The sequence below is a fragment of the Acartia tonsa genome, chromosome 13 (assembly GCF_053477335.1).
Source record: "Acartia tonsa isolate MP-2025a chromosome 13, ASM5347733v1, whole genome shotgun sequence".
Classification (NCBI taxonomy): domain Eukaryota; kingdom Metazoa; phylum Arthropoda; class Copepoda; order Calanoida; family Acartiidae; genus Acartia; species Acartia tonsa.
In genome coordinates this window covers 15,720,464-15,745,983 of record NC_137272.1, presented here as the reverse complement: position 1 = coordinate 15,745,983, position 25,520 = coordinate 15,720,464, and the positions used below count along the sequence as shown (strand labels likewise).

Here is a 25,520-nt window from a genome sequence, read left to right as displayed (position 1 = left end):
GATTTTAATGTTTTTCCTTAAAAATGCTTAAGATATTATCAATTGTTTTTTACTACAAATTTGAAAACCTCTTTAAATTTTAAAATTCAAATTTTATTTATATTCATGATTATTTATATTATTTATAAGGGATCTTAAGGGAAAAGACAATGGAAGTTAAATTGATATACATTCTCAATGATTATTGATAAAACCATCCCTTCTATAATTTAAAATTATTTTTTAAAATGCTTAAAAACTTTTTTTAGTTTTGAACTAATCAATTTAAATTTAATATAAGTACCCAAAGTTTTTGAGCCAACGCAGTTAAAAAAAACATTGAGTACTAGTTTATAATAAGGTAAAAGCCCCCCTACCTCCCTGTTATTTATAAAATATTTTTCAAGCTATAATTTTCCAGATTTTGTAAAATAACCTAAGAAATAGAAATTTGTTGGATTTAAATTCTTTTTTTTTTTATATAATTTAATGAATACATTTAGGCCCTTATGAGTATGACCAAATTCTCTTAATAGTGTGTGCGTGTGTGTCCGTTCATCTGTCCGTCCGTACGTTCGTTCGTCAGACCTGACAGTCTACACATCTCCTGAGTGTCCTTTGGTCCTTATGGTGCGTGAATATCCGGGCCGGGTCATATGCACAGCAGGGCCTACAAAACAGGGCGGTTCGGGTCAATATTCTACATTCACACACTGTTTAAAGAATAAAAAGACTGTATTTAGCAATTTTTTACTGTAAAATGAAGTGTAATTACAATATTGAAAGCAATTTTCTAAGTCGCAATTGAAATATTCTCACAAGATGTTTTTTAGATATCCAAAACTTTTTATATTTATCCCGTAAAAAAATAGGCTTAAACCTTACTACATAACACCACTAAAAAATAGTTTAGAAGTCTTAAATTGCAATTCAAAACGCAATAATTTGGTTCAAACTAATAAAATGTCTACCCGCTCATCTGGAAATTTTATGGTTTTAGGCTATTTTTGTGGATGATGGTACATTCCTTTCCAAGATATTGTATTCTTAAGAGAATAGAATGTCTAAGATGGAGATTTTTATGGTTTTAGACTATTTTCAATAAAGGTTGTATATTCCCTTCAAAAGTTATATAATACAAAATAGTATAATGTCAATTCCTCAATTCTACCTTAAATTTGATGATTTCATGGTTTTATGCTATTTTCATATTGTTAAATATGAAGTCATCTCAGCTTCCACGAAGTTTCTCCCACTAACAAACAAATACACACTCAAATGAGATTACATAAATGTTCAGGGTTTTTAAGGTCTAAGGCAATGGATGATAAATCAATGTACATTCCAAATAATAATGAACAAAATGGCTCCTTCTGTAGATTAAGATTATTGATTGAAAAGTTTGTGGACACAAAGTTTTACCTAACCTATAAGGATTTGATAAAATTAGCCAGTGTTTTTTAAGGGAACAGATGAGCAAGCATGTTTTAAATTTGAGTAATTTAAGGTCCAATGTTTCCTTCCTCCCTGTTAATATGAAAACTTGCCAGGGGTCTTAAGGGATAGTACAATATATGAAATGTTATCCTATAATATAAAGTAATAAGCTTTTTTTTTTGTAGCAAAGGGTCTCGCTAACCACTGAACCGATATGGTTCTCTTTTAGAGCTAAGCTTTGTATAGGCCCTGAGATGGTTTTAGGCTATTTTATTTTTTTAAAATAAGTCTGGGTATGGATTTAAGCTATTTTTCTGCCCTTATTTAGCCCTTCGAATATAGAGCCCCTAGATGCTAGAGGCGCAGCCGCTAGTACTATTATATAAAGTAGTAAGCTTTTATTTGACTGTAGCAAAGGATCTCGCTAACCACTGAATCGATATGGTTCTCCTTTGCAGTGAAGCTTCTCATAAGTCCATGGAAGATTTTTTAAAAAAATTTTGGAGGATATCTCCACCCTTTTCCCTTTTATCCCCCTCCCACCTTGAATGCCCCTAAAGGCTTCTAGGGGGGTATAGCCGCTAGTTGCAAATAAAAAGTATTATTGGAAAAGTTTGAAGATTGCTCTTTTTATTGACTTGCCATAAATCAATGTAATCCCAAAGAGTTTTAAACTGAAGAACGAGTTAGGTATATAGATATGTATACAAAAAAATATATTAGTACACATATTCACATAATTATATGCATAGTTTGGTACTTTCATAACCTCGGTTAGCCGTCGACATGTAATATAAACTTTGGTCAGAAAATTTACAATCCAATGGCCCCTCCCTCACCAATTTCTTTAACAACATTAATGAATTGAAATAATTACTGTACTTTAATTTATTATAATTTATTGTTCTTTTCAAAAAAAGCCCCGAAAATACTAATATTTTGTTGTTGCATTTTTTCTTTTGGACAAAATTGTATTTATTGGTATAAATTTTGGATCAGACAGTCTTACTATGGCGGATAGAGCTCGTAGTAAGTTGAAACATTTCTGGGGGTGGAAATTTCAGAACAGAGAAAAAGGGGAAGGAATTCGAGAGAATAAGGGCCGCTAAAATGGTATTTTTTTATTCGAGCCAAAAAAATAAACAGCAAATGTTAAACATATTTCTTTACTATTAAGTTACAAATGTTTGAAAAAGAATTTCATTTCTAAGCTTTCCATTTCTCCCCCTTTATTTACATAAAATAGTCTAAAACCTGACGGGGAATAACATGAAGATTTCTTATTTTTTTTGTCTTTTAACCGGGTTTTCAAAGATTTATGGACATATCGACAATCAAAAATTTTTTTTTTTTAATTCTGAAGTAATCATAACAAATATTTAGGTAAATTTTTAAAATTTATTTATTTGCTGTTTTTTAATGTAGATGTTTTGTATATACTCTACTTAAGAAGAGAATAAGTGGAAGTGGGAGGGGGGAAGAGAAATATGGAAGTTACAATCCAAAAGGGGGAAAGGATAAAATATCGGAATTTCTCCCCCAATCCCCCTCCCCCTCTCCCCCTACAAATCTCTGTGCACGCACCCTGTGTGTGTGTGTGTGTGTGTGTGTGCGTGTAACAACCCACCCCGCCGTACCGTCCCGAGTTATCGGACTTTAAGGACTAACATTGCGTTCAGTCAATTAAACAGAGAATTGCGAGGCGGTGAATTTCTTCACGGAGTTCCTTCAGCCAATTTATACATTATTAATTATTCATTTATCAACCAATACTATGAGTGGCAGAAACATTATTATTATGAATAAGCAGTAATTTTAATATTAAAAGTGATTTTTTTCTAGAAAAAAAAATTAGGAAAGTGCGATATATGAAATTGATTTTTGTTCTATTGTTTTAAATTTTATGAAAAAGCTTTAAAAAATATCTTTAAAAGTGAAAAATAATCTTTTAATAATTTTAGAAAAAGTTATGTTTTGAGTCAATAAAAGCCCCCTTTTTTACAATTTTTATCATATATCACATTTTTTAGATAAAAAAACTGTTTCAGTTTCATAAAATATAGTGAAAAAAAAACAATATTTTGTTATAACAAAAAAATTGAACAGAAAAAAAGTGAATTTTAGCACATAATTGATTTAAGGATTTTGATATAAAAAATACGTGAAAATGAAAACAAGTGAAAGATAATTTTTTTTATCGAATTTTTGTGAAAAAAGGTTTCCTTGTATTATGATGATGCAGGTTGGTTCATTTAGTCTTTAGTTAGCTGAAAACTTTGGGTACTTAATTGAGTTTTAATTGGTTTGTTGCAAACTAAAACTCTTAAATCTACAAAAGGAGTAATTTTGTTAATCATTATTGGAGATGTGTATCAATTTATCATCCATTGTCTTATCCCTTTAGATCCATAAAACCCCCCCTGTTAATCTAAGAAGCATTGTGCTGACTTTTCAGTTGTTTATGCATGTCGATTTTATGGATTTTTTTCAATTCATTCTTTCAAAATATTTAAGAAAAAGGATTATTAAAAGTTATTAGAATATCGCTTTGTTGATAATCAACAGGGATCTTAAGGGATAAGACAATAGACGATTAATTGTTACACATGCCCAATAATGATTAACAAATTACCCCTTCTGTAGATTTTAGTTATTAGTTGACACTTCTAGTTTAGTTAACAAACAATAAAATTACCCAAAGTTTTTAAGCTAACAATTAAGATAAAATTGTTATAAAACTTTAGGTACCAGTGAAATCTACAGTCAATTGTCCCCTTCCTTTTGAGTCAGTAAAGACCACTTTTAATTAATACCATAAAGTCAAACTTTTTGAATTAACATCAAGTTAAAAGACACTATTCTAGTAATGATTTTATTAATCTAGTCTTAAAGCTTTATCAATTTTTTATATTCTTATTTTGTATATGATAAGAAAAGAAAATGTTTTAAATCTGCCAGTAAATAAGGAAGTTATAGTCATTTACCTTGTTGTACTACGACGGACAAACGGACAGACAAACGAACGGACCACCCCTCTGAAGAACAATTAACGCTTCTTTAATAATAATCCGTATTCATTAGTTTCTATTAATAGACGGATTATTTTAATTTCATTTCAAAGATTTTTCCAAATTTATTTTAATTTTGAAGTGGCGTGGCTAGATTATAATTAGGATTTGTTCGACCGTCCGTCAATTTTACTGGTTTTACTTTTGTTTATTGTAATTAGTGGTTGAAACGTTTGAACACTCAACTTAATAATACGGACCAATCAAAATTTACTTCTTTAAAGTTGTTAAGTCATCGAATAAGAAAACGTTATTATAAAATTTCGGGGACTAGTGTTATAAACATTCAATTCTCTTTAGGTTTTATGACAATAGCTTCCTAAATTGTCTTTCCTTTTCATTTATTATCAAATGTTCTCTACTATTACTTTATAACAATTTACTGTACTTTGTTCATTAAAAAAACAAGTTGTAAAAATGCGCGACTTATGACGCTTTTTAATCTTGTTTTCAATAGGTAGAAAAAAATAAATAAACAAAAAAACGGATAATAATCATTTGAATAAAAATCTTCAGAAATCAAAAGAAATCATTTAAATTAGTAATTACGAAAGGAAACGTATTCTTTTTAAATCTTTTAATTGACGGGTTTTTTTATTGAAAATGAATTTTTAGGAATTGATTTAAATAAACAAATAAATGACGTATAAGATAACTTTCATAAAACTTTTTAAATTGGAAAAAAACCTTTATTGAATTGGTAGTTTTTATTAAGAAAAATCAAAATTTAAAATTATTTTTGCTTCTAACTTTTCTTCTAGTTAAAGTCTATTTTAGCATGATGCAAAGTATTATTTGTCAGAAAAGAACGTGTCCTAACTTTAGTGATTTTTTCTTAACCCATTCATGACGAGCTTCCAAAGTTCTCAAATTTTTTATTCACTGGGCTTCAACAAAATACATTTTTTTCTCTCAATAATTACTGAACAGAATTTAAAAAGTAAGATGTAAATTTAAAGATCTTACTATTTTTTGTTCGTAATGGCAATTTTCTTCTTTTTTTGTTGCGTTTTAGTACCTTAAAACCAACTTAATCTAAGAAAACCTAAATTACTTCAAAAATAAGAGGTCTACAAAAAAACGATTACATATCTGAATTCTATGAATCATTTTACATCTACTACTTACTAAAAGCACCGACTAGCTATTCCTAAAAAAACAAATCACAAAAGTTAGGACACGTTCTTTGAGATTTTTTTTGAATGTGCATGTTTCGGAAATATGAAGCGCGCTAAACCAATGAATTCCGCGCGATTGAAAAAAATCAATAAATATTTTTTTTTTAAATTAGGAGTTACCACTGGACCAGTGTGGACTGCAGACTGTTGGGCACAGCACAGCACCTCAACACCATCCACAACATCACCATCTAGATATCAAAGAAGAGGTCAGTTTTGCCCCATGATGATTGATGATAAACAAAATATTCACTTCTCTAGAATATAATTATTGGTTTAAAAATTGGACCTTAATTTAATTTTGAGTCTCCTATAAGATTAAAACTTTGGGTACAAGCGTAATTTACAGTCTAATGTCCCCTCCCTCCCTCTCAGAGTAGCAACGATGATATATATATATATATATATATACTTTCACATATCTTGTAATTGGATTAAAAAAAGTGTTTTTATCACCATAAAATAATTATTATATCATTTAGTATAATGAAATTAATTAAGCATATTATACAATAATATATATATATATATATAACAAGTAAAATCATATCAGTCAAACGACAATCTGTCACAAAAGTAACAGGATCTGTGTCTGTCTGTGTGTGTGTACCGAAAGATTTCGCTAACCGCTTAACCGATATGGTTCTCAATTACATGTAGCTTTTAAAAGATTCTAGTAAGGTTTATAACTATTTTGTGGGAGGGTAACACCATCTTCTCAAGAGAAATCGACATTTCAAATAAATGACTAACCCCACTTGTACAATTTTTGTAAACATCATTTGAAGGACAAACTAACATATCTATCCTTATTATAAAGTAGCTTCGCTACTAAACGTTTATGTCATGTTAAAAAAAAGATTAAAACAGTTTGATGATATTATATATTGAAAATCATTAATATTACCTCTCATGAGGAAATAAAGAAAGTCAATATTCAAAAATAGATACTTTTTTGTAAATCGTAAAAAATATAACAGGACCTGTAAAAAGCTACACTGTAAAGGTGAAACATATCGGTTTGTTCTTAAAATGTGCTGTCTTTAAGAGTTAATGGATCTAAGAAACCAAAAAAAATTTCGAAAAGAAAATAGCTTAGAATTAATATATTTAAACAAAATTATGGATAGTATTTCTATAGAATGAAAACTTATCAAGTATTTTTAGTAGAAGATCTACTCTACAAATATAGCTTATATGCTATGTCTGTTTGTTTTTTAGTGCCTTGTTTATGTAGATTGTACTTTTTAAATAAAAGATTAAAACTATCTTTTTGTTTTAGAATTTACAAGAGGATATAAAAGCTTGGACGTCAGGCAAAGTAATGAGTCCACACGACACAATGGGCGTCGAAACCCGTCCCCCGCCATGGGGTGGCGAGGGCGGCCTCTCACCCTCCGAGGTTCTCGATCCCCGACACCCATGGGCCGCGGCTGTGGCTGCAGCCGGCGGAAGAATTCACCATCGCGGCGGAGAGCTGGACTATGACGAGGACGGGGTGCCGTTGCAGGGCGGTCATGAAAACGGTCACCACCACCGGCCCAACGGTGACTACATGGACGGTCATGACGACTTTGGGGCGCCGTACAGCGCTGGTGGTCCCCAGAGCTCGCCGTTCCCCGCCGGAGGCGATGGCGGGCCCACAACCCCAATGGGCTTCAGTCCCGATCAAATGATCCAAACAACGCAAACATCGACGGCCACAAAAGGCGGACAGGGGATTGATTCGGCGGGCGGCGGCGGCCCGCCGGGCTCGAAAAAGTCGACCAGCCGTCGCAACGCCTGGGGTAACTTGAGCTACGCTGATTTGATCACACAGGCCATTATAAGCTCTCCTGAAAAGCGGTTAACATTGAGTCAGGTATGGATTAATTTTATAGTTATGGATAGGACAATGGCAATTAAATTTCCCTGTTCATAAAGAAAAAACAAATTATAAAAAAACATAATTTAACAATGCGTCTAACATCGCATTATAAACATACTGGAAAGATTATATTATCACCTATTGTCCTTCTATCTTGCATCTAAATTGTTATCAAATACTTTGCTAATATCAAGGTGTCATTAAGTTTACAAATAATTTACATATTTAATCTATCTAGTTTAATAATGTTTGTAATACGGATAGGCCAATGAAAGTTAAATTCATTTTCCCCAAATCACTAAAATATACATTTGAAAATTCCCACAAAGGTCCAGTCGAGCACTGAAATGTCCCTTATTTCTGAAATAAATCAAAAATAATGGGCTGGGATATTTTTTGGCAGTACCTATTGTAACCTAACCTGGCCTAAAGTAATAAATAAACAAATGAAAAACTACCCCTTCCTCTCCTCCCCATATTTTGAATTTATTTAAAAATAACCAGGGGGGGTATTTGTGTTCAACAAGGCACTTTGAGGGAAATCCATACATTTACTTCCTTGTGAGATTCACTGAAAGTTATTGTGAGGAGGGGGGGGGGGCCTTACATTACGGAGTTACCCTTTATCCAATATAACCTAACCTATCATTTTTGTTGACCAGGTGTACGACTGGATGGTACAGAACATACCTTACTTCAAGGACAAGGGGGACAGCAACAGCTCAGCTGGATGGAAGGTAAGCACATAAACCGGTTTTCAGCAGCTGTCTATAGAACCCTAGCAAAATGGGGATAGGTGTCATTGCTTTTGGCCTACCTATTCTATTGACGCCAGGAAATACCCTATATCCTATCACTTTTTAATCTATCCCCATTTTCCTAGAGCACTAAACACAGCTACTTTCATATTGAATTTTTTTCTTCAAAATATTAGTTATATGAATGTTCAAGTAAATGAAAATTCGAAAACTCGTGTATTGTATCATATTAATGATAATTTGTTACTAATTAATCTTTAATTTTTCATATTAATATCCGTGGAAAGCTGTTCATGCGATAAATAACTATTCCTAATTTACAAATTCTATTGTTACATTAAATCTAACCTTTTAAATACAGAATTGGATGAGTGAGAAAAACGTATTTTTTTGTTCATGAAAAGGGGAAAAAATGAAATTGTTAAATTGTATCTAGCATTCTGTGTTTGAAGATCATGGCCTTTTCAAGTTTAAGCCCCAAAATTAGATAGATAGATAGGCTAGGCATAGCAGAGGGGATAGCAAAAGAGACTAAACAAGGATGACAACATCCATAAGTTGCAAATAATAGATAAAGTCAAACACATTATGAAGTATCTTTTTAAGAAATTTAGAATAGAATAGAATAGCTGTATATCTTTATCAGCGGGTGAGAAAATCAAATTTTTCCCAAATAACGGACGAACATTCTAAATTATAGAGTAGCTTTGCTACTAAAAGAGATTTTGAGAATTAGTTTAACATTTACTTGGGACATTTTCTTCGTAGTTTGTTAGAAATTGAAATAAATCTACTTTTTTTCTTTCATGTTGTGATAGCTGTGTGTGTGTGAGTATGTGTGTGTGTGTGTGTGTGTGTGTGTGTGTGTGTGTGTGGGCATGTCTCTTTGGGGTAAAAGTTAACAAGATAGTTTAAAGAACATTTGAAAGGAATTTTGTGTTAATTATCTTTTTTTCACCTTACAAATTTTTAAAATAATTCAAACAGTTTGCTTTTTTTATTTTGTTGTTTTATAATGGCATGGTAACTTTTAAAAGTAATTGTCTGTCCGTTCGTCTGTCTGTTAAATCAGCTGAAATTCAAGATAGACAGTTGAAAATTTATTAAAGATTCTTTGTAATAATGATCAACCAGTGTAAGATTTACCTATTTTTTTTGATTTGCTACTTTTGAATGTTGTCATTCTTGTTTGTATAAAATATTCTTGAATTTTGCCATTTTTCTATCAATATATACACATGATAGTAAGTTAACTTGAAGTAAAATAGGGGAACGAAAAAAAATAAAGAATTATTCTGTTATGATTTGCAAGAATTTTACCTAAATTCAGAAATATAGGCATTGTAAATTTAGATATTTTTTGTTTTCAAAATAAAATTTTATGCACAGATTTATTTATCATCCATTTTCACATACCACACTAGTCCCAAAAATCTTAAAATTATGAACAACTTTGGGAACTTTTATTGAATATTGATTGGTTAGTTCATTAAGTTAAATATCCAAACGTTTCAACCACTAATTGTATTCTACAGAAGGGGTGATTTTGTGTACCATCAGTGGTGATGTACATCAATTTATCGGCTATTGTCTTATCCTCTTACATCCCTGATAGTGATACTAAATATATATATATATAAGCATTTTCCTATACTGGAATAATTAATGAAACATAATGGAAAATTGACGAGAAAAATCAGGAAGAGAGGGGAGAGAGAGAGCAAGAGAAAGGGAGGAAGATAGGAGAGAGAGAGAGAGAGAAAGGGAGGGAGATATATAGACTGTAATATCTTCGGTTTTTGATCTTATTAAATTTTCATACAAGTCTCTTAGACTCTTAAGGCTTTTCTTATATTTAGATGTATTTAGCTTTTATATAGTAATTCTATATGGAGATATGTATATTATACAGTAACGGCTACGCCCCTAGAGGCCTCTGGGAGCATTTAATGGAAAAGGATAATTTTTTTCCAATTTATTTTCTCTTGGGAGGGTTGAGATACCCTGCCCCAAAATAGTTATAAACCTTCCCAGAACCTATGAGAACTTACACTGTAGAGGAGAACCATATCGGTTCAGCGTTGAGCAAGATCCTTCGGTACAGACAGACTGTCAGACACAAACACAGTTGGACATCCTGTTACTTTGAAATAAGGATATATGTAATTCTATATTCTAAAAAAAAATCAAATCTTGAAGAAAAGAACGTATATGTTTTACTGTTATGGTTTAGAATTGCTTTAAATGTATGAAACCGAAAGAATTGAAATATATAAACGGAAAATATAAAAATAAACAACAAATACACTACCAAGCAAAAACAAGGATGACAACATCTATAAAAGCAAAGCAAAATCATAAACAGGTTCAAATATAATGACATTTGAAGTATACCCTATCGTCTCGGGAATCATAACGCTGTAACAGATGAACTTGCAGACGGACAGACCTAAGTATAGAAATAGTTTTTAAAAATTGGGGGAAATATAAATATATGTAACATTATTAAAAATTCATACTTATTTTCTACTAATTGATGGATGTATAACAATTTATTACATTTACCTACATTATTTTTTAATATTTAGTAAATTATATCACAAATAAATTTATTTTTAGGAAAAATCTTTGAAAATAAAAAAAAGAAATCTTTGAAATTATTTTTTAAAACGAAGAAAATTATGAAAAGTTATGCAAAAAGTAACAGGATGTCTTTCTTGTAAGATGCCTCTAGGGGCGTAGCCGCCAGCATACACTAAACTAACGGAAAGACCTAAATTAAAAGAATTTTCGCCGTTGAAAAAATCAAATTTTGCGCTTAATTTATGATGATCAAATTGGCTAAAATTCGATGAAAAAATTATAATAAAATTTATTTCATTCTTTTTTGAACAAAGGTTTTAAGACTCTTAGGTCATATTTACAAGCGCTTTAAATCCTATTCGACTTTCAAAAGTATTTCTTTAAAAAGCATAAATTTTGAAACTATTTTTTCTTCATTTGAAATAATAATTCGTTTCTTAATCATAAAACAGATGCTTTATGTCAATAAATCTCAAAATATCACTGAAAAATTATGCGAATTTGTTTTAATGATAACTTTTATGCTAATAACTTTGGTGATAATGCTAAGAACTGTACAGGGATGGAGGGGATTGTAAGATGGAGGTACCCAAAGTTTTACAAACATTTGGCTTAAAACTTTGGAGACTTTTACAAACCTTCACTATCTAAACTATCAACCAAGAAGTTTGATTTTGTTTATCATCATTAAAGATGTACATGAATTTATTGTCCTTTGTCTTATCCCTTAAGATCCCTGGTGGAGCTGTATGAAAATGTAACTCATCCCCGTTTATGGATTGTAAAACTAAATTTTCTATCATCCTTGAAAGGACAGTACATTCTTTTTTTTCTCCATAATTCATAGGACTGTTTTCAGTAGTTTTATTGAAATCAAATAGTTGTCAAATTAAGACAAATTAACTTAAAACCTCTTAAAATTTCCTCTGCTTTTGCTGTATTATAGTCTATTGTTCGTTTTTCAATTAATCTCAAATGGACTGTCCTTTCCAAGATTTAACATTTTACTATACAGTCATTTTAAAATCTTTATTACAAATGCGCTAAAAAAATCATCGAGATACTAAATTTGATTTTTATGCCTTTTTTTCACGTTTAAAATAAAGGATTATTGTTCGTTTTTTTTAGAGGAAAAATGATTTTGAAAATATGTCACCAAAATCATTTAATATATTGCAAAAAAATAACTTTTTGATTTTAAAACAAAGTTTTTCAATAATCAAAAGATTACATCCCCAAAAAATGATTAAATTATTTATTTGAAAAGTTTGGAAACTACTTTTTTAGACTAACTAATTAAATTCAATAAAAGTACCCAAAGTTTTTGAGCCAACGAATATAAATAAAGGGGTTATAAAATTATGGGTACCAGTGTAATTTCAGGTCCATTGTCCCCTCCCTCCTTGTACCCACCCCAAAGTTTTCCCGCCCGCAAGGCAAATTTATTTTAACCCATAAGAAAATAAAGCTAATGTCGATTTTTATTATGCATATAACAGTAAAAATGAAAGCTGCGCTCCTACGCCACAGCGCCACCGTGCACGTACAGCCCATCAGGTATAAAACAAGAACAATTAAGTCCCGAAAGTAGCGCATATAACAAAATAATCTTAATATGTGAAGCATAATTATATAAAAGTAACATGATGTAAATCTGTCTGTGTGTACCATAAGATCTCGGTACCCGCTGGACTGATTTGGTTCTCCTTTACAGTGAAGCTTCTTATAGATCCAGAAAAGGTATCAACTCACCCTTCCAAGAGAAAAATTACCAACTTAATATTAAAAAAAAAAATCTTTTTAAAACTAAAATTGAAAGTAATTTTCTAACTAATATTTTATTTTTAGACGTACGGTTTATACATATAAACATACATTATAGTAGCTTCGCTACTAAAGAATTATACAAATTTTATACATATATATAAATATATTATACCTTGATTTAGCAAAACTTTTTGGGGGAATATATAAATATATGATTCACCTTTTTATAATTCAATTTTTTTATAAAATCAAAAAATGTTAAATATAGTTATTCTATTAGTAAAAGACCATTGTCAAGATATTTCATTTTGAGATTAGCGTTGTAGTATATGGTAGATTTAGTTTTTTGGTAGTAATATCTTACGTGGGATATTCCCTATGTTGATAGGCAAAAGCAGCCCTAGAAGTAGTACTAGACTTGAACCAACCAATAAAAATTCAAAGAAAGTACCCTTAAAAAACTTTGGGTACCAGTGTAATTTCCAGTCCAATGTCCCCTCCCTCTCTGCTTGTTCTGACTGACCAATATGTTAAGAAAATTAAATATTATAATGAACTTATAACAAAACTGACAGGGGGGAAATATAAAAAGGTGATGCTCAAAAAAAGCAATACATTAAAAATATCTTACTGTGTTTTATGTAAATCAAGAAGGGAGAAGACATTGAGCTGTAATTTTTTCCAGTGCCCAAAGTTTATATGATAATCCTAAAAACTTCGAGTACTTTTAGGGAATTTTGATTGGTTGGTTTGAAACTTTTCAACAAAAAAATTTAATAAACAGAACGTGTTATTTAGTTTATCATCATAGGGGATATGTATAGAGATTTATCGTCCATTGTCTTATCCCTTAAGATACCTGAAAGTAAATCCATAAAATCTTGACTTGAGGCTCCGCCCCTTTCTATCTTTCACTACCTTGTTATTTAACCTTATCTGGACTAATTAATATTTTTTCAATACTTCATAATGAATTCAGCCTAAATTCTTTAAATTTTTCTTATTTTTTATGATAAAAAAAGTTAGGTAATGGCTTTACTTGACAAATAAATGTAAAATTAATTATAAGAAAAAAATTAGTAACAATTTTTCCGTCTCCGTTTCTTTACCGATAACAAACAATTCATGCATGCTGTAGTATAATGATAATAACTACTTTAAAAACACCTGTATAACAATTTACTGTTCTTATTTAAAAAATGAAGTTTGTCATAGCTGCGCTAACGGGGGCGTGCAGAGGGGAAGGGGAGGGTTTAAAAAGGTAAAAAAAAACTTCAAAAAAGAAGGCCTGCCTTTTCCCTTTTCAAAACTCTTCTCCCCCAGGGCTGACAACCCCCCACCCCCTTTGGCAAAAGTCTATGCACGCCCGTCTCTGCTTTGAAGTGGATATTATAAATTAATTAACAGTTTTTTCAACAGTTTGACTTTTACTTTGAAAAAAGGTCCCAGGAGAATTTCTAAAGTATTTTTCAATTATACCTCTCACCTCCCATGCTAGATCAGGGAACGGCATTCGTAAAAACATTTGCAGTATGGCTTTGAAACCGATTAATATCCGCTGGATTACTAATAAATCATGTATCGTATTACAGGCAATTATTTACAAATAATAAAAAAATTATCATGAAATTATTCAAAATTTTGTTGGGCCGTGACTTTGGCCCCTCAGGACCAACAAAACTGGAATTAATCTTGTTCCTTTTCATAATCGTGGAAATCTGTCTATGATTATTCCCCATTCCTTTCCAATTCCCTTTTCTAACCTTCCCTCCCCTCCTGTAACCTCAAATTTTAGAAAAAAAAACATTTAATTGGGTAATATTCTTTTAAGTTTTAAATGAGCTAGGCTCTTCTTTCTTAGAATGGATATGATATTCTGAACATTTTGTACAAAGAATATTTCTATGCCTAAACTTATTCTAGTTGAACTTATGTTTTTTTGAGAAATCTTGCGTAATTCCTTTAACCTTTTATAGCAGGCTAAAATTAAGCTTTTTATAAATTACAATTTTACTTAGAATTTTTATCCATAAAATGGCTTAAAACTTTCCCCAAGAGCATTACAAAGTTACCCTAAAATTTAAGGATACCTGTGTTTAAATGTTTTCTGAGATCTTAAAGAACACAAATTTCAACCTTTTATTTGGGGGTGGGATATAGACCTTTTAAAAAAGCCTAAATTCTGCCTTGGGCCATAAAAAAATATCTTATACATTGACTGATTAAATCAAAATTAAAATAATGATATTATGGGTGTTCATCCAGTTTCGCATATTATCATATCTGCAATGATGAAAGTAATTGAATTATGATTGGTTGGTTCATTAAGTTAAAAGTCTCCAAACGTTTCAACCTCAAATTGTAATCTACAGAAGGAGCAATTTTGTGTATCAACATTGGGGATGTACATCAATTTATCGGCCAATGTCTTATCTCAAAGACATTGCAAAAGACATTGCAATTTTTGCAGTTTTGATAAATCGCAGATTATTTAATAATATTAAACATATGCAGAAATGAAGTTACACCATATTAGAGGCCAATTTAAAAGCATAACTTGGATTATATTTCAATTAGTGAACATTTTTCCGGCCAAAAATTTTGGCGCGGGGGGATAGATTTCAAATTGTGAGCTTGCAAAAAGTTTGCTAAAATACGTTCAACTGTCATATCAATATCATTAACATGAACTTTATACGATACAGTTGGACAATTTGGGGGTCTGACACCCATTAGACAATCAGCCTTTGTCAGTTTCAAATCATCCCAGTTTTCAATTTTAAATAATATTAGCCTAAAACCATCTCGAGGCCTATATACAGATTTTTCAAAACGGATAACCCAATCGGTTCAGTGGTTAGCGAGATACTAAGATCAAAGCGACAAAAAATAATTACGTTTCTGCATAGAATAAGGAGGAATAGAAATGAAAACCCTAAATATTTCTGGGAAATTTGAAGGAATCTTTGACTTGCGCAGTAAAGACAATAATGATAAAGTACAAATCACAATGACTAGTTGGACAAAACTAGAAAAGTTTAATTTGTATCAACATCTAATATAAGAAACATAAGAGCGCAACTTAGTTTTATAATATAAATACTGAGACCAATATTTTTTTGTAAATTTTCTTACATAATTATTTTTTTAAGGCTTAATATGCACATTAAATTCATTTTTATTCCATTGTGAATAGGGAAGAGGAAGCTGGATTCTTGGCTACATGGCTTTTAGTAAATCATTGGAAAAGAAATTTATTTTGAATATTTTTTCTGAAGAATTACTGAAATCATGTTATTTACTAACAGCCTTGTAGCCGTTTTGGTCTTTCAAAAGTTCCAATTTTACTTCAGGCTAGCCAGGCAGAATCTTCTACCTGGATTCTATTCTATACTTTATCTTCTTTGCGTTTCTGACAGTTATTATCAAAGCTAATTCAATTTTTTACTTTTAAGTATAGAATCCTTAATTTTTTCTCTTGATTTGAACGGAGGAAATTCCTAAAGGTTAAATTTAGAGATTTTAAAGATTTTAGCTTTTTTAATCTTTTTAATAAAAGGATTATAAAAAAGTTAAAATCAGATTAATAAAATAAAATTGAAATAAACAGTAATCACAAAATTTAATTTTTTTTATATTAGGCATGTTATGTTTTTTAAAATATTAAAATCCACAAATAAACAAGAAAGTTACAGTAATACTTTGTCAAAGAATACAGACATACCAACCAAGTCTAATCATAGAGTAGCTATGCCTCTACATTACACAGAGATCTAAAGGGATACGGCAATGGTCAATTAATTGATGTACAACCACAATGATGTTACACAAAATTACCCCTTCTGTAGACTAAAATTACAGGTTGAAACGTTTGGACACTCAACTTAATGAACTAACAAATAAAAATATGATAAAAGTTCCCAAAGTTAATAAGCTAACGAATATAAGATTACTTTATTATAAAAATTTGTGGGACTAGTGTAATAACCAGGCCAAATTAAATAAAACTTTTAAAAGTCTGCTTGGATTTTATAATACCTCGAAATATTCAAATTGTATCAAAATATTTACGCTGAGAGAAAAAAAAACATTAATTGAATTAGAAAAAAGTTTTATTGTGAAAAAGTTTAATTTTGAAAATCATTGCCATACTAAAAATACATTGATAGCTTTATTTATTTTTGTCCTAAAAGTTTTTTTTAAAGGAAATTAATAGTTTTTATAGCATCGTATTATAGACAGCTTTTCACGGATATTAAAATGAAAAAATGATGATTTTTTTTATGATTTTTATTTTATTATTTGTGGGAAGTTGTCTACAATACGATGCGATACACGATTTTTAAGTAGGACTTTCGAAGCCTTATTGTACATGTATAAATGGTTTTTTTATTATGTTTATTCATGCTTTAAAAATCAGAATTTATATCTTTGTTTAATAATTTAAATTGACTTGGTAATATGTTTAAGTTTTCATAAAGTATCGTTGTTAAAAAGCTTTTAGGCCAAAAGAAATCTAAAGTCACCTTTCTCAAATGTAATGTAATAATTCACACCCCTGTTAACCCCTTAGTGTTATTAGTATGTCGAAATGAAACTTTATTCCAATTTACATGTTAAAAAGCAAACGGTACAATGACTTTTATACAAAAAATGGTCGAAAAAGACAGTTTAAATTGTAGTCAACGCAAGGCCATCTAGCCTAACAGGGTATAAAAGGGAATGTGGATTAAAAAACGGGTCATTCAAAATTTGAAAACAAACATTAAACATCGAAAATGCACAAATTTTCAGCCACAAATCAAAATATACACAAAGTGTTCCATTTATCACGCGCCTGTCTTTGTAGCGCAGCTAGTGTATATAACATTGTTCTTAACGTTCGGCTGTCCGTCTTACTACCCGCAACGTTTCTGTCTTTCAAAATGATCCTTATTTAAAGAAGGGGGACATTGAATTGAAAATTATACTGGTACCCAAGGTTTTATAAACACTGTTTCTCATTTGGCTTATAAATCTTATTGTTCATTTATAAAATCTTGATACTTTTGATACAAACCTTCAGAGTCCAAACTTTTTCTTTAATAATTTTAATCTACAGAAGGAGCAATTTTGTCTATCATCATTGGATATGTACTTCAATTTATCGGCCATTGTCTTATCCCTTAAGATACCTGAACATATTCATTCGCATTCCTAACCCGACAAAAAACAATCCAAAGAATTTTTATCTATAGCATTTTATATCACAAATTTTTATGAGTAACGCGCAGTTAGACAAGGTGGCGTTTTGTTGACATTTTAGCCTTTTAAAAGTGGTTATTCATTATTTTGTTCGACAATACGTGTAAATAATACGTTTATAATCTTATATCTCCAGTTTAACTCAATGTTGATAATGCCTTTTTAACTTTAATATAATGGTGACATAATGATAGCACTAAAGCTTAACAGGGGGAGGGGGGGGGGGGACTTTCCGGTCAGACTACGACACACCTACTAAAAGGGACATAGGTTGTGGAAGGGGGGAATAAAACAGGTAGAAAAAATGTTTTGTGAAGGGGGGGGGGGTAGGGGAATTTTATATTTTATGGTGTGTAATAAATATGATGGGAATGGCGTTAAAGTGACACTCCACACACACACACACTCGCACACACACACACATACACACTCACACACACAAAGTGACACACCACCAGGTATCTAAAGGGATAAGACAATATCCAATGATGATACACAAAATTACAATCTAATGAAAATTCAATAACGGCCCCCAAAGTTTATAACTAATAAGATAACTTTATTATAAAACTTTGGGAACCAGTGTAATAAACATCCCAATGACCCCTCCCTCCCTCGACTGTTGTGTGCTATTGATCATTTCAAATTTAAGGTTCATAAAATTTCTTCATTTGCTAGCAGACACAAGTATTAAATCATAAATTATTGTCAATAAATGTTCTCAAACGGCTGTTTTTTTGTTGCCATACTAGGCTACAAAAGTCTGAAATTTTTTTACCTGAAAAAAAAAACATCAAAGAATTTAAATGTCAGCACGTCCGTACGTTTGACCGTCCTTTTATTACAGTTTAAAGGCTGCGCTCCTAATGGACATAATTATATCTGTTTTTACTTAAATAAAGATAATTTACTTATCAAGAAGACAAAATACTTAAGATAACATTAGAAGAACTCACATATGCAAGAAATGTTGTAAAAAGTCCAAAAAGTTTGAACTTCTAATTTTTGTTAGATATGAAAAATCATTACTCTTTTACCGCTCTCTTTTTATAAGTTCTTTTTACTGTAAGATATTTCAATCAATATATAATTAATTGGATGTTGCCCCATATTTTTGTGTACTCTAATAAAGTGATTCTCCAAGCTGGCAAATCAACGATATCCCCCTTTTACCAATCAACTCACCTCCTAATGAATGAACAAACTGACCAATAAATGAGATGCATATTAGCTACCAGAATTGACGAAAAATTTTCTCCTGTCAATATATCCACGTATTTTAAATGTCTAATGTATTAACAAGTAATATTTTGTCTTTAAATAGCGAAGCAATAATAAACTAGAAAAAAGCAAGGACGTACATACAATCATAGAACCTTAATTATAGAGTAGCTTCGCTACTTTATAAAAACAAGCAATTGAAAGTTAATGTTATGAACAATTAGAATTTTTGTACAAAAAAAATTTGAAAAACGCTATCACATTTAATTTTGAATAAATTATAAGGATTTTAACTAATATTTTTATAAATCTATTAAGCATAACTAAATACTGTATTTTAAAGCTTTTTTATGTTAATTTTATTTAAAAATAATACATGATAAAATTAAGTTTTTGAATAATTATAAAAAAAATAAATAGCCATGTCCAATAAATATAAATTTTTCTGGTAGTTTGGGAGACTATAATATTGTTTCCTATTGTACCTTCCTTTCCAGTCTTGTCGGAAAATTCATTAATTTTCCATTGTCCCTTCCCTCCCTGGATAAATTGATATACATCCCCATTGATGATAAACAAAATTACACCTTCTGTTGATTAAAATTATCGGTTGAAAAATTAGTTAGGGATTAAACCAATCAAAATTCAATAAAAGTAACCAAAGTTTTATGGCCAACTATTAAGAAAACTATGATATAAAACTTTGGGTACCAGTGTAATTTACAGTCCAATGTCCCCTCCCTGGATAAAAAAAAAACTGTGATGGTATTGATTTTCTATCATAGGAGGTATTCACAGCTTTCATCAAAATATGCTGTCACTTCACTTACGCTCTAAAGTATCCAGGGATCTAAAGGGATAAGACAATGGCCGTTAAATTGATGTACATCCCCAATTATGTTGAATAAAAATATCCCTTCTGTAGATTTTAATTAGTGGTTGAAATGTTCAGACACTCAGCTTAATCAATCAACTAATCAAACTAAATAAAGTTGTTAAGCCAACAAATAAGAATAAGTAATTATAAAACTTTGGGGACAAGTGTAATAAACAGTCCAATGTTCCCTCCCTCCCTGTCTATAAGTGCTAAATTTGCAGTTTTGATGACTTTTTTTACGTGACTTAGGGGACACCGATAAAAAACACGACAAAAAAACAACATAAATATAATTTTTTTACATAAAATAATTCAATACTTTGAACAAATCAAGTATTAAAAATTGTGTTTTATTGTTTAAACAAATATGAGAAACATTTTTAAATTTCATTGAACTTAGAATTACTACTAGACTCCTATATCTTTCATAACTACATTCTTATCTTGCTAAAATTATAGCAAAAAAGCTTCTTTCTCATTGTGCAAAAAACGATTAATATAAAAATCAAAATTGAAAGGTATAAATTTTCTTATAGGCAAATGTCATTTTTTCACAACTATAATTTAGCTTGGCAAATGTAAATAGTAATAATATTCATTTGATACTTTTTGTTTCATAATAATAATGATACAAATAATAAAGGACATATTGACATGTAGAATTTGAAATTCCTTTTTTCTAAAGCATAGCTGCTTTTTAACTTTGTCATGTATGTAAACAGTAGGGGAGGAGACATTGGACTGTAAATTAAATTGGTACTCAAAGTTTTATAAATATGCTATGTTATTCGTGGGGTCAAACACTTTGGGAACAAGTTTTAAGTCTTGCTCAATTAACTCAAAATAGCAGTGTCCAAACTGTTAACCAATATCTTAAACAGACAGAAATAACAATTTTGTTTGTCATCATTGGAGATGTACATTAATTTATCCAAACTGTTAATAGCTTATTGTTATTGCTACATCATTTATAAATATAACTATTCTAGTTATCTACGTATAACTTTGAGTAAAACAAAAATTATATAACATTTATTTTATTTCAAGAAGGCTTAAAATATATAACCTAATTTTTCAATTCTCGTTTAAAATAACTTAATTATTTTTTAATGTTCTAAAAAATATGTTTAAAAATAATTTTATTTCCAGAAGCCATAACTTTTTTTCTTCAATAATAGTTCTTTTTATATATTTTTAGTGTCAAAAAAGTTTTAAAATTAAATCTTCATTGATTATTTGAAGTTTTATGTAATTGAATTTAAAAAATTTCTTCAAAATTTTTTTTTTGACATAAAGAAAAACTGAAAACACTTAAAATAAGTTATTAGTCCCAATTAAGTGAAAGATTTTATCCCAAACTGAGCTAAATGTATGGCAGTACCCAAAATATCCATAAATAAAAATTGATCTCTTGAACCCAACAAAAACTATTATTGAGTGAGCAGACGCTTAAATGTTTATTAGTGGCGTAGACACTCTGTAATTCAAGTTTTTCTAGATATTGAAAGGAATAAGACAATGTCCGATAAATTGATATACATTCCAATGATGATACACAACATTGGCCCTTCTGTAGATAAAAATTAGTGGTTGAAACGTTTGGACATTCAACCTAATAATCCAACTATCAAAATTTAATAAAAGTCCCCAAGGTTGTTAAGCCAACGCACAAGAAAAGATTATTATAAAACATTTGGGACTACTGTAATTAACAGCTCAATGTCCCTTCCCTCCCTACGTCTTTGGCTGTTTCGGTTTTTCAATACATAACCCTTTTATGGATGTTGTCATTCTTGTTTTAAAAACTGTTTGTGGTATAAACTAAATATTAAATATTCCCTAGAGGGTAAAGCTGAAAGAATTGTTCTATGGGTTTATATTTATACTATAACAGCAAAGTTAAAGTCTAGAAAAAAGATTTTGATATTGTAATATATTTTTCAAGAAACCTTCTTGAAAAGTAGAATGATATTGTTAAAATGTTTCTTAGATGCTATATGCCAATAAATTAACTTTTAAATCCCCCTTTTTCATCATATTTTTTTTTATCTATTTATCTATCTATCTATCTATCTATCTATCTATCTATCTATCTATCTATCTATCTATCTATCTATCTATCTATCTATCTATCTATCTATCTATCTATCTATCTATCTATCTATCTATCTATCTATCTATCTATCTATCTATCTATCTATCTATCTATCTATCTATCTATCTATCTATCTATCTATCTATCTATCTATCTATCTATCTATCTATCTGTCTGTCTATCTATCTATCTATCTATCTATCTATCTATCTATCTATCTATCTATCTATCTATCTATCTATCTATCTATCTATCTATCTATCTATCTATCTATCTATCTATCTATCTATCTATCTATCTATCTATCTATCTATCTATCTATCTATCTATCTATCTATCTATCTATCTATCTATCTATAATAACTCCTTGTGTATTATATTGAGCTATATAACCCCAAATCATCTTCTTTATGTACATTCAAGTATTTTTTTGCTGTACTTAAACAAGGATGACAACAGTCATAAAAAAAACACCAAATTGTCGGTTAAACATTACATTTTCTTAATGTGTGATAAGTTTAAGCTTTTCTTTATAGTTATTTATCTATCGTATTACAAACAGCTTTCCTCGGATAGTAAAATAAAAAAATATAAAATTAATTCTAATCTTATTTGCCCTGTTTTAATTTTGTGATTTTTATTTTAGTATTTGCCTATTATACGGTACAAGATTTGCCAGTATGACTGAGAATTGGTTCTAACATTTTTACTTATTTTTAACTAAATTTAAATTTTTTATGTAGTTCATTATTTATAATATTTTTTGAAATGATTATGTTTTTTTTATTTGTATGTATAATATGATCCTTTTAATTAAATTTTTTTTTATTTTTATCATTTTATCATGTATGATTTTTCCATAAGACAAATAAATCATTTAAACACAAATTATAGCACAAGGACGAACAGACATGTAGAGTGAACCATAGCGTAGCTGCGCTCCTTGGAGCACACGCTTGCCCTTGCGTGGGCGAGAAATGAAAGGAACCTTTTTATCCTAAAAATTTACGATTCAAGTTAATAAATATGTACCTTTTTTTCTCTAGGTAAGTTTGTTCTGACAATTCAACCAACTTTTCATCTTTTCCGCCATTCAAAGTCAACTTTCTGGAAACCTTTAAGTTTACTTGTGAAGTTTTAGACAATTTAGTTGTTCGTGTAATCAAAAATCCCTTTCTTTTTGAGAAGATATGCATTTTAAACGATGGATTTTTGATTTTTGGATAGATAGATAACAGATAATTTCTCTAAAAATACCAAAAAAATAGCCAAATTGTAATTGATATAAAATTATCCGAATTTTAGGGCTTTAACAAGTACTCCCCCTTTCCTCCCCCCTCCCCCTTCCTATTTTGTATAAGATTGTTGACCTTTACCCTTTTCCCTCCCCTTTCTGATGAAACCCTTTTTTTCGTGCATTATGAAAATCCCTTTTTCGTCTTTTTTTCCCTAACTCACTATATTCTTTTTTTTACATCGCTGTGTTCCTCCTTTTTATAAAAAATCTCCCTTTAAAAGTGACGGGCAAAAAATTCACCAATGTTCTCAACATTGTGGCGTTTTTGGCAACATTGTAAAAAAGTACAAAAAATACATATTTTAAATAATTGATTTTATCACAATATGTTTATAATTATTATTTTCGTATCTGCAGACAACTTTCAAGGCACCAATGCAAGACATTATAGATATAATAGACATTTGAAAAAAGTTGGCACCAATTTCTAAATTTAAAAAGATAAATTTATTTGTTTTTTTTCATTACAAAAGCAAAAACTGGATGATTTTTTCCTCTTATTCTTGGAGGATTTTTTACAGTTTTAGATTTGCAGGTTGTTATTTTGTCCGCCGCCTCAGGCTTACATGCTAGCAAATTTGATAATATAGGGTGCTACGGAATATAATTTTATTGCATCTTTCTCAGGAATTTACTGGATAAAGATTTTCATCATTTTTTTTATTATTTTGAATATTTTCATTCAATTGATGGAAAATCATTTTTTATCCCTCCAATTGCTTTTAATATGAGGGAGTTAGGAGATAACAAAATCTTTCATATATCTCAAGTAAACTTATTTGTATAGCTTCAAAATAGATATTTGAAATAGATGGTTTTAGGACACACTAAAAAAGATATGAAAAAAATGTTATAGGATCTCTATTCTAAAATCTCTTTTAAACAAAGAAAAAATGCATCTTTTAAAAATAATAACCCTCGGTATGTATACATATAAAATGCTTTTTATATAATGCATTTTTTTATTTGTTTTTGTATTCTTTTAAAAAATCTTTGAAATGAAATTAGAAAATCTTCAAAATCAATTTTGAAATAACTTTTACAAGATTTTGAAGGAAATACAATTTTACTTTACTTATAATTTTAACGTACGGACGAACCCAACTTATAGAGAAGCTGCGCTACTTATAAATTAAGAAATACATATGCATCACATTCAGAAGAAAATAATATATTTGAAGTTTTGGGCAGATTTTTGATTTTTTATTGCTTTGTTTTTCATCGCTTTGATTTAAGGCATGCCATCGTAAAGTTACCCACCGTACAGTCGGTGGCAAATAACAAGAACAAAAACGTGCATAAATACTAGGGGCGTTCGACCGAAGGGGGTGTTTGAGGCAATAACCACCCCCCTTCCTTACATGTCGACTATATCCTATCCATCTATATAAAGTTGTGATGTTCTTTTGTCGGAAGCTTAAGATTTCAATTACTGTTAAACCAATTGAGTTGTTCAGGGAAGCCTTACATAGGTCCTGGGGTGGGTTTAGGTTAATTTATTATTTAGATTCAAGTCTTGGGATGCTTTAATACTATTTTTCTTTCTGGCTGACATATTATTAAAGAAATCATAATTTAATATCAAAAAGTTTTTATAAAACATTTTATACATTTAAAAATCCCTTTTTGAGAAAATACAAAGAATTTTTATCAATTAATCATATAAGATGTTTATAAGTTTATTAAAACAGAAAATAAAATTTGTAAAAAAAAACTTGAAAAAAAGATTACTCAGTAGCAATGAAATATGATTTTACCACTTTCCATGACTATGTTATTTTTGGGAGTGTAGTGTCTCAATAAGTTTTGCTTGTCCGTACGTCTGTCAGTCTGTCATAAACACACTTGCATTACTACCCTTTAATCAATGTGTGTATATTCAGTTATTTGTTCTAAATGCTTTGCTGCATTTCTTACCGTCGGTTAAACATTACATTTACTGAATATACCACAAGCTTTCTAAATTTTTGCTGTATTTTAGTTAAATGTTCTATTTTAGCTTGATATTGCTGCTCTACTTATGGATGTTTTTATCCTTGTTACATTTTGTTTCTGTGGAAGTAAGAAAAATATCCTGTACTACTAACTAAGGTGGTTGTAAAAAAATAATACACAAACCTAGGATGTTTATTTCCATAGAAGCGTTTTG

The 25,520-nt window shown here is 29.9% G+C and overlaps 1 protein-coding gene across 1 annotated transcript in view; it reads left to right on the top strand.

Annotated features, from left to right (window-relative positions):
• The first annotated feature begins 3,442 nt into the window (after positions 1 to 3,442).
• The window catches only part of LOC145334886 (uncharacterized), an 89,205-nt gene continuing 67,127 nt past the window's right edge, over positions 3,443 to 25,520 (top strand). Inside the window, exons 1-4 of the mRNA XM_080180500.1 lie at positions 3,443 to 3,658; positions 5,776 to 5,871; positions 6,945 to 7,523; positions 8,192 to 8,266. Of these exons, the coding sequence (XP_080036626.1) occupies positions 3,647 to 3,658; positions 5,776 to 5,871; positions 6,945 to 7,523; positions 8,192 to 8,266 (762 nt within the window). The 5' untranslated portion in view covers positions 3,443 to 3,646. The remainder of the gene's footprint in view (positions 3,659 to 5,775; positions 5,872 to 6,944; positions 7,524 to 8,191; positions 8,267 to 25,520) is intronic.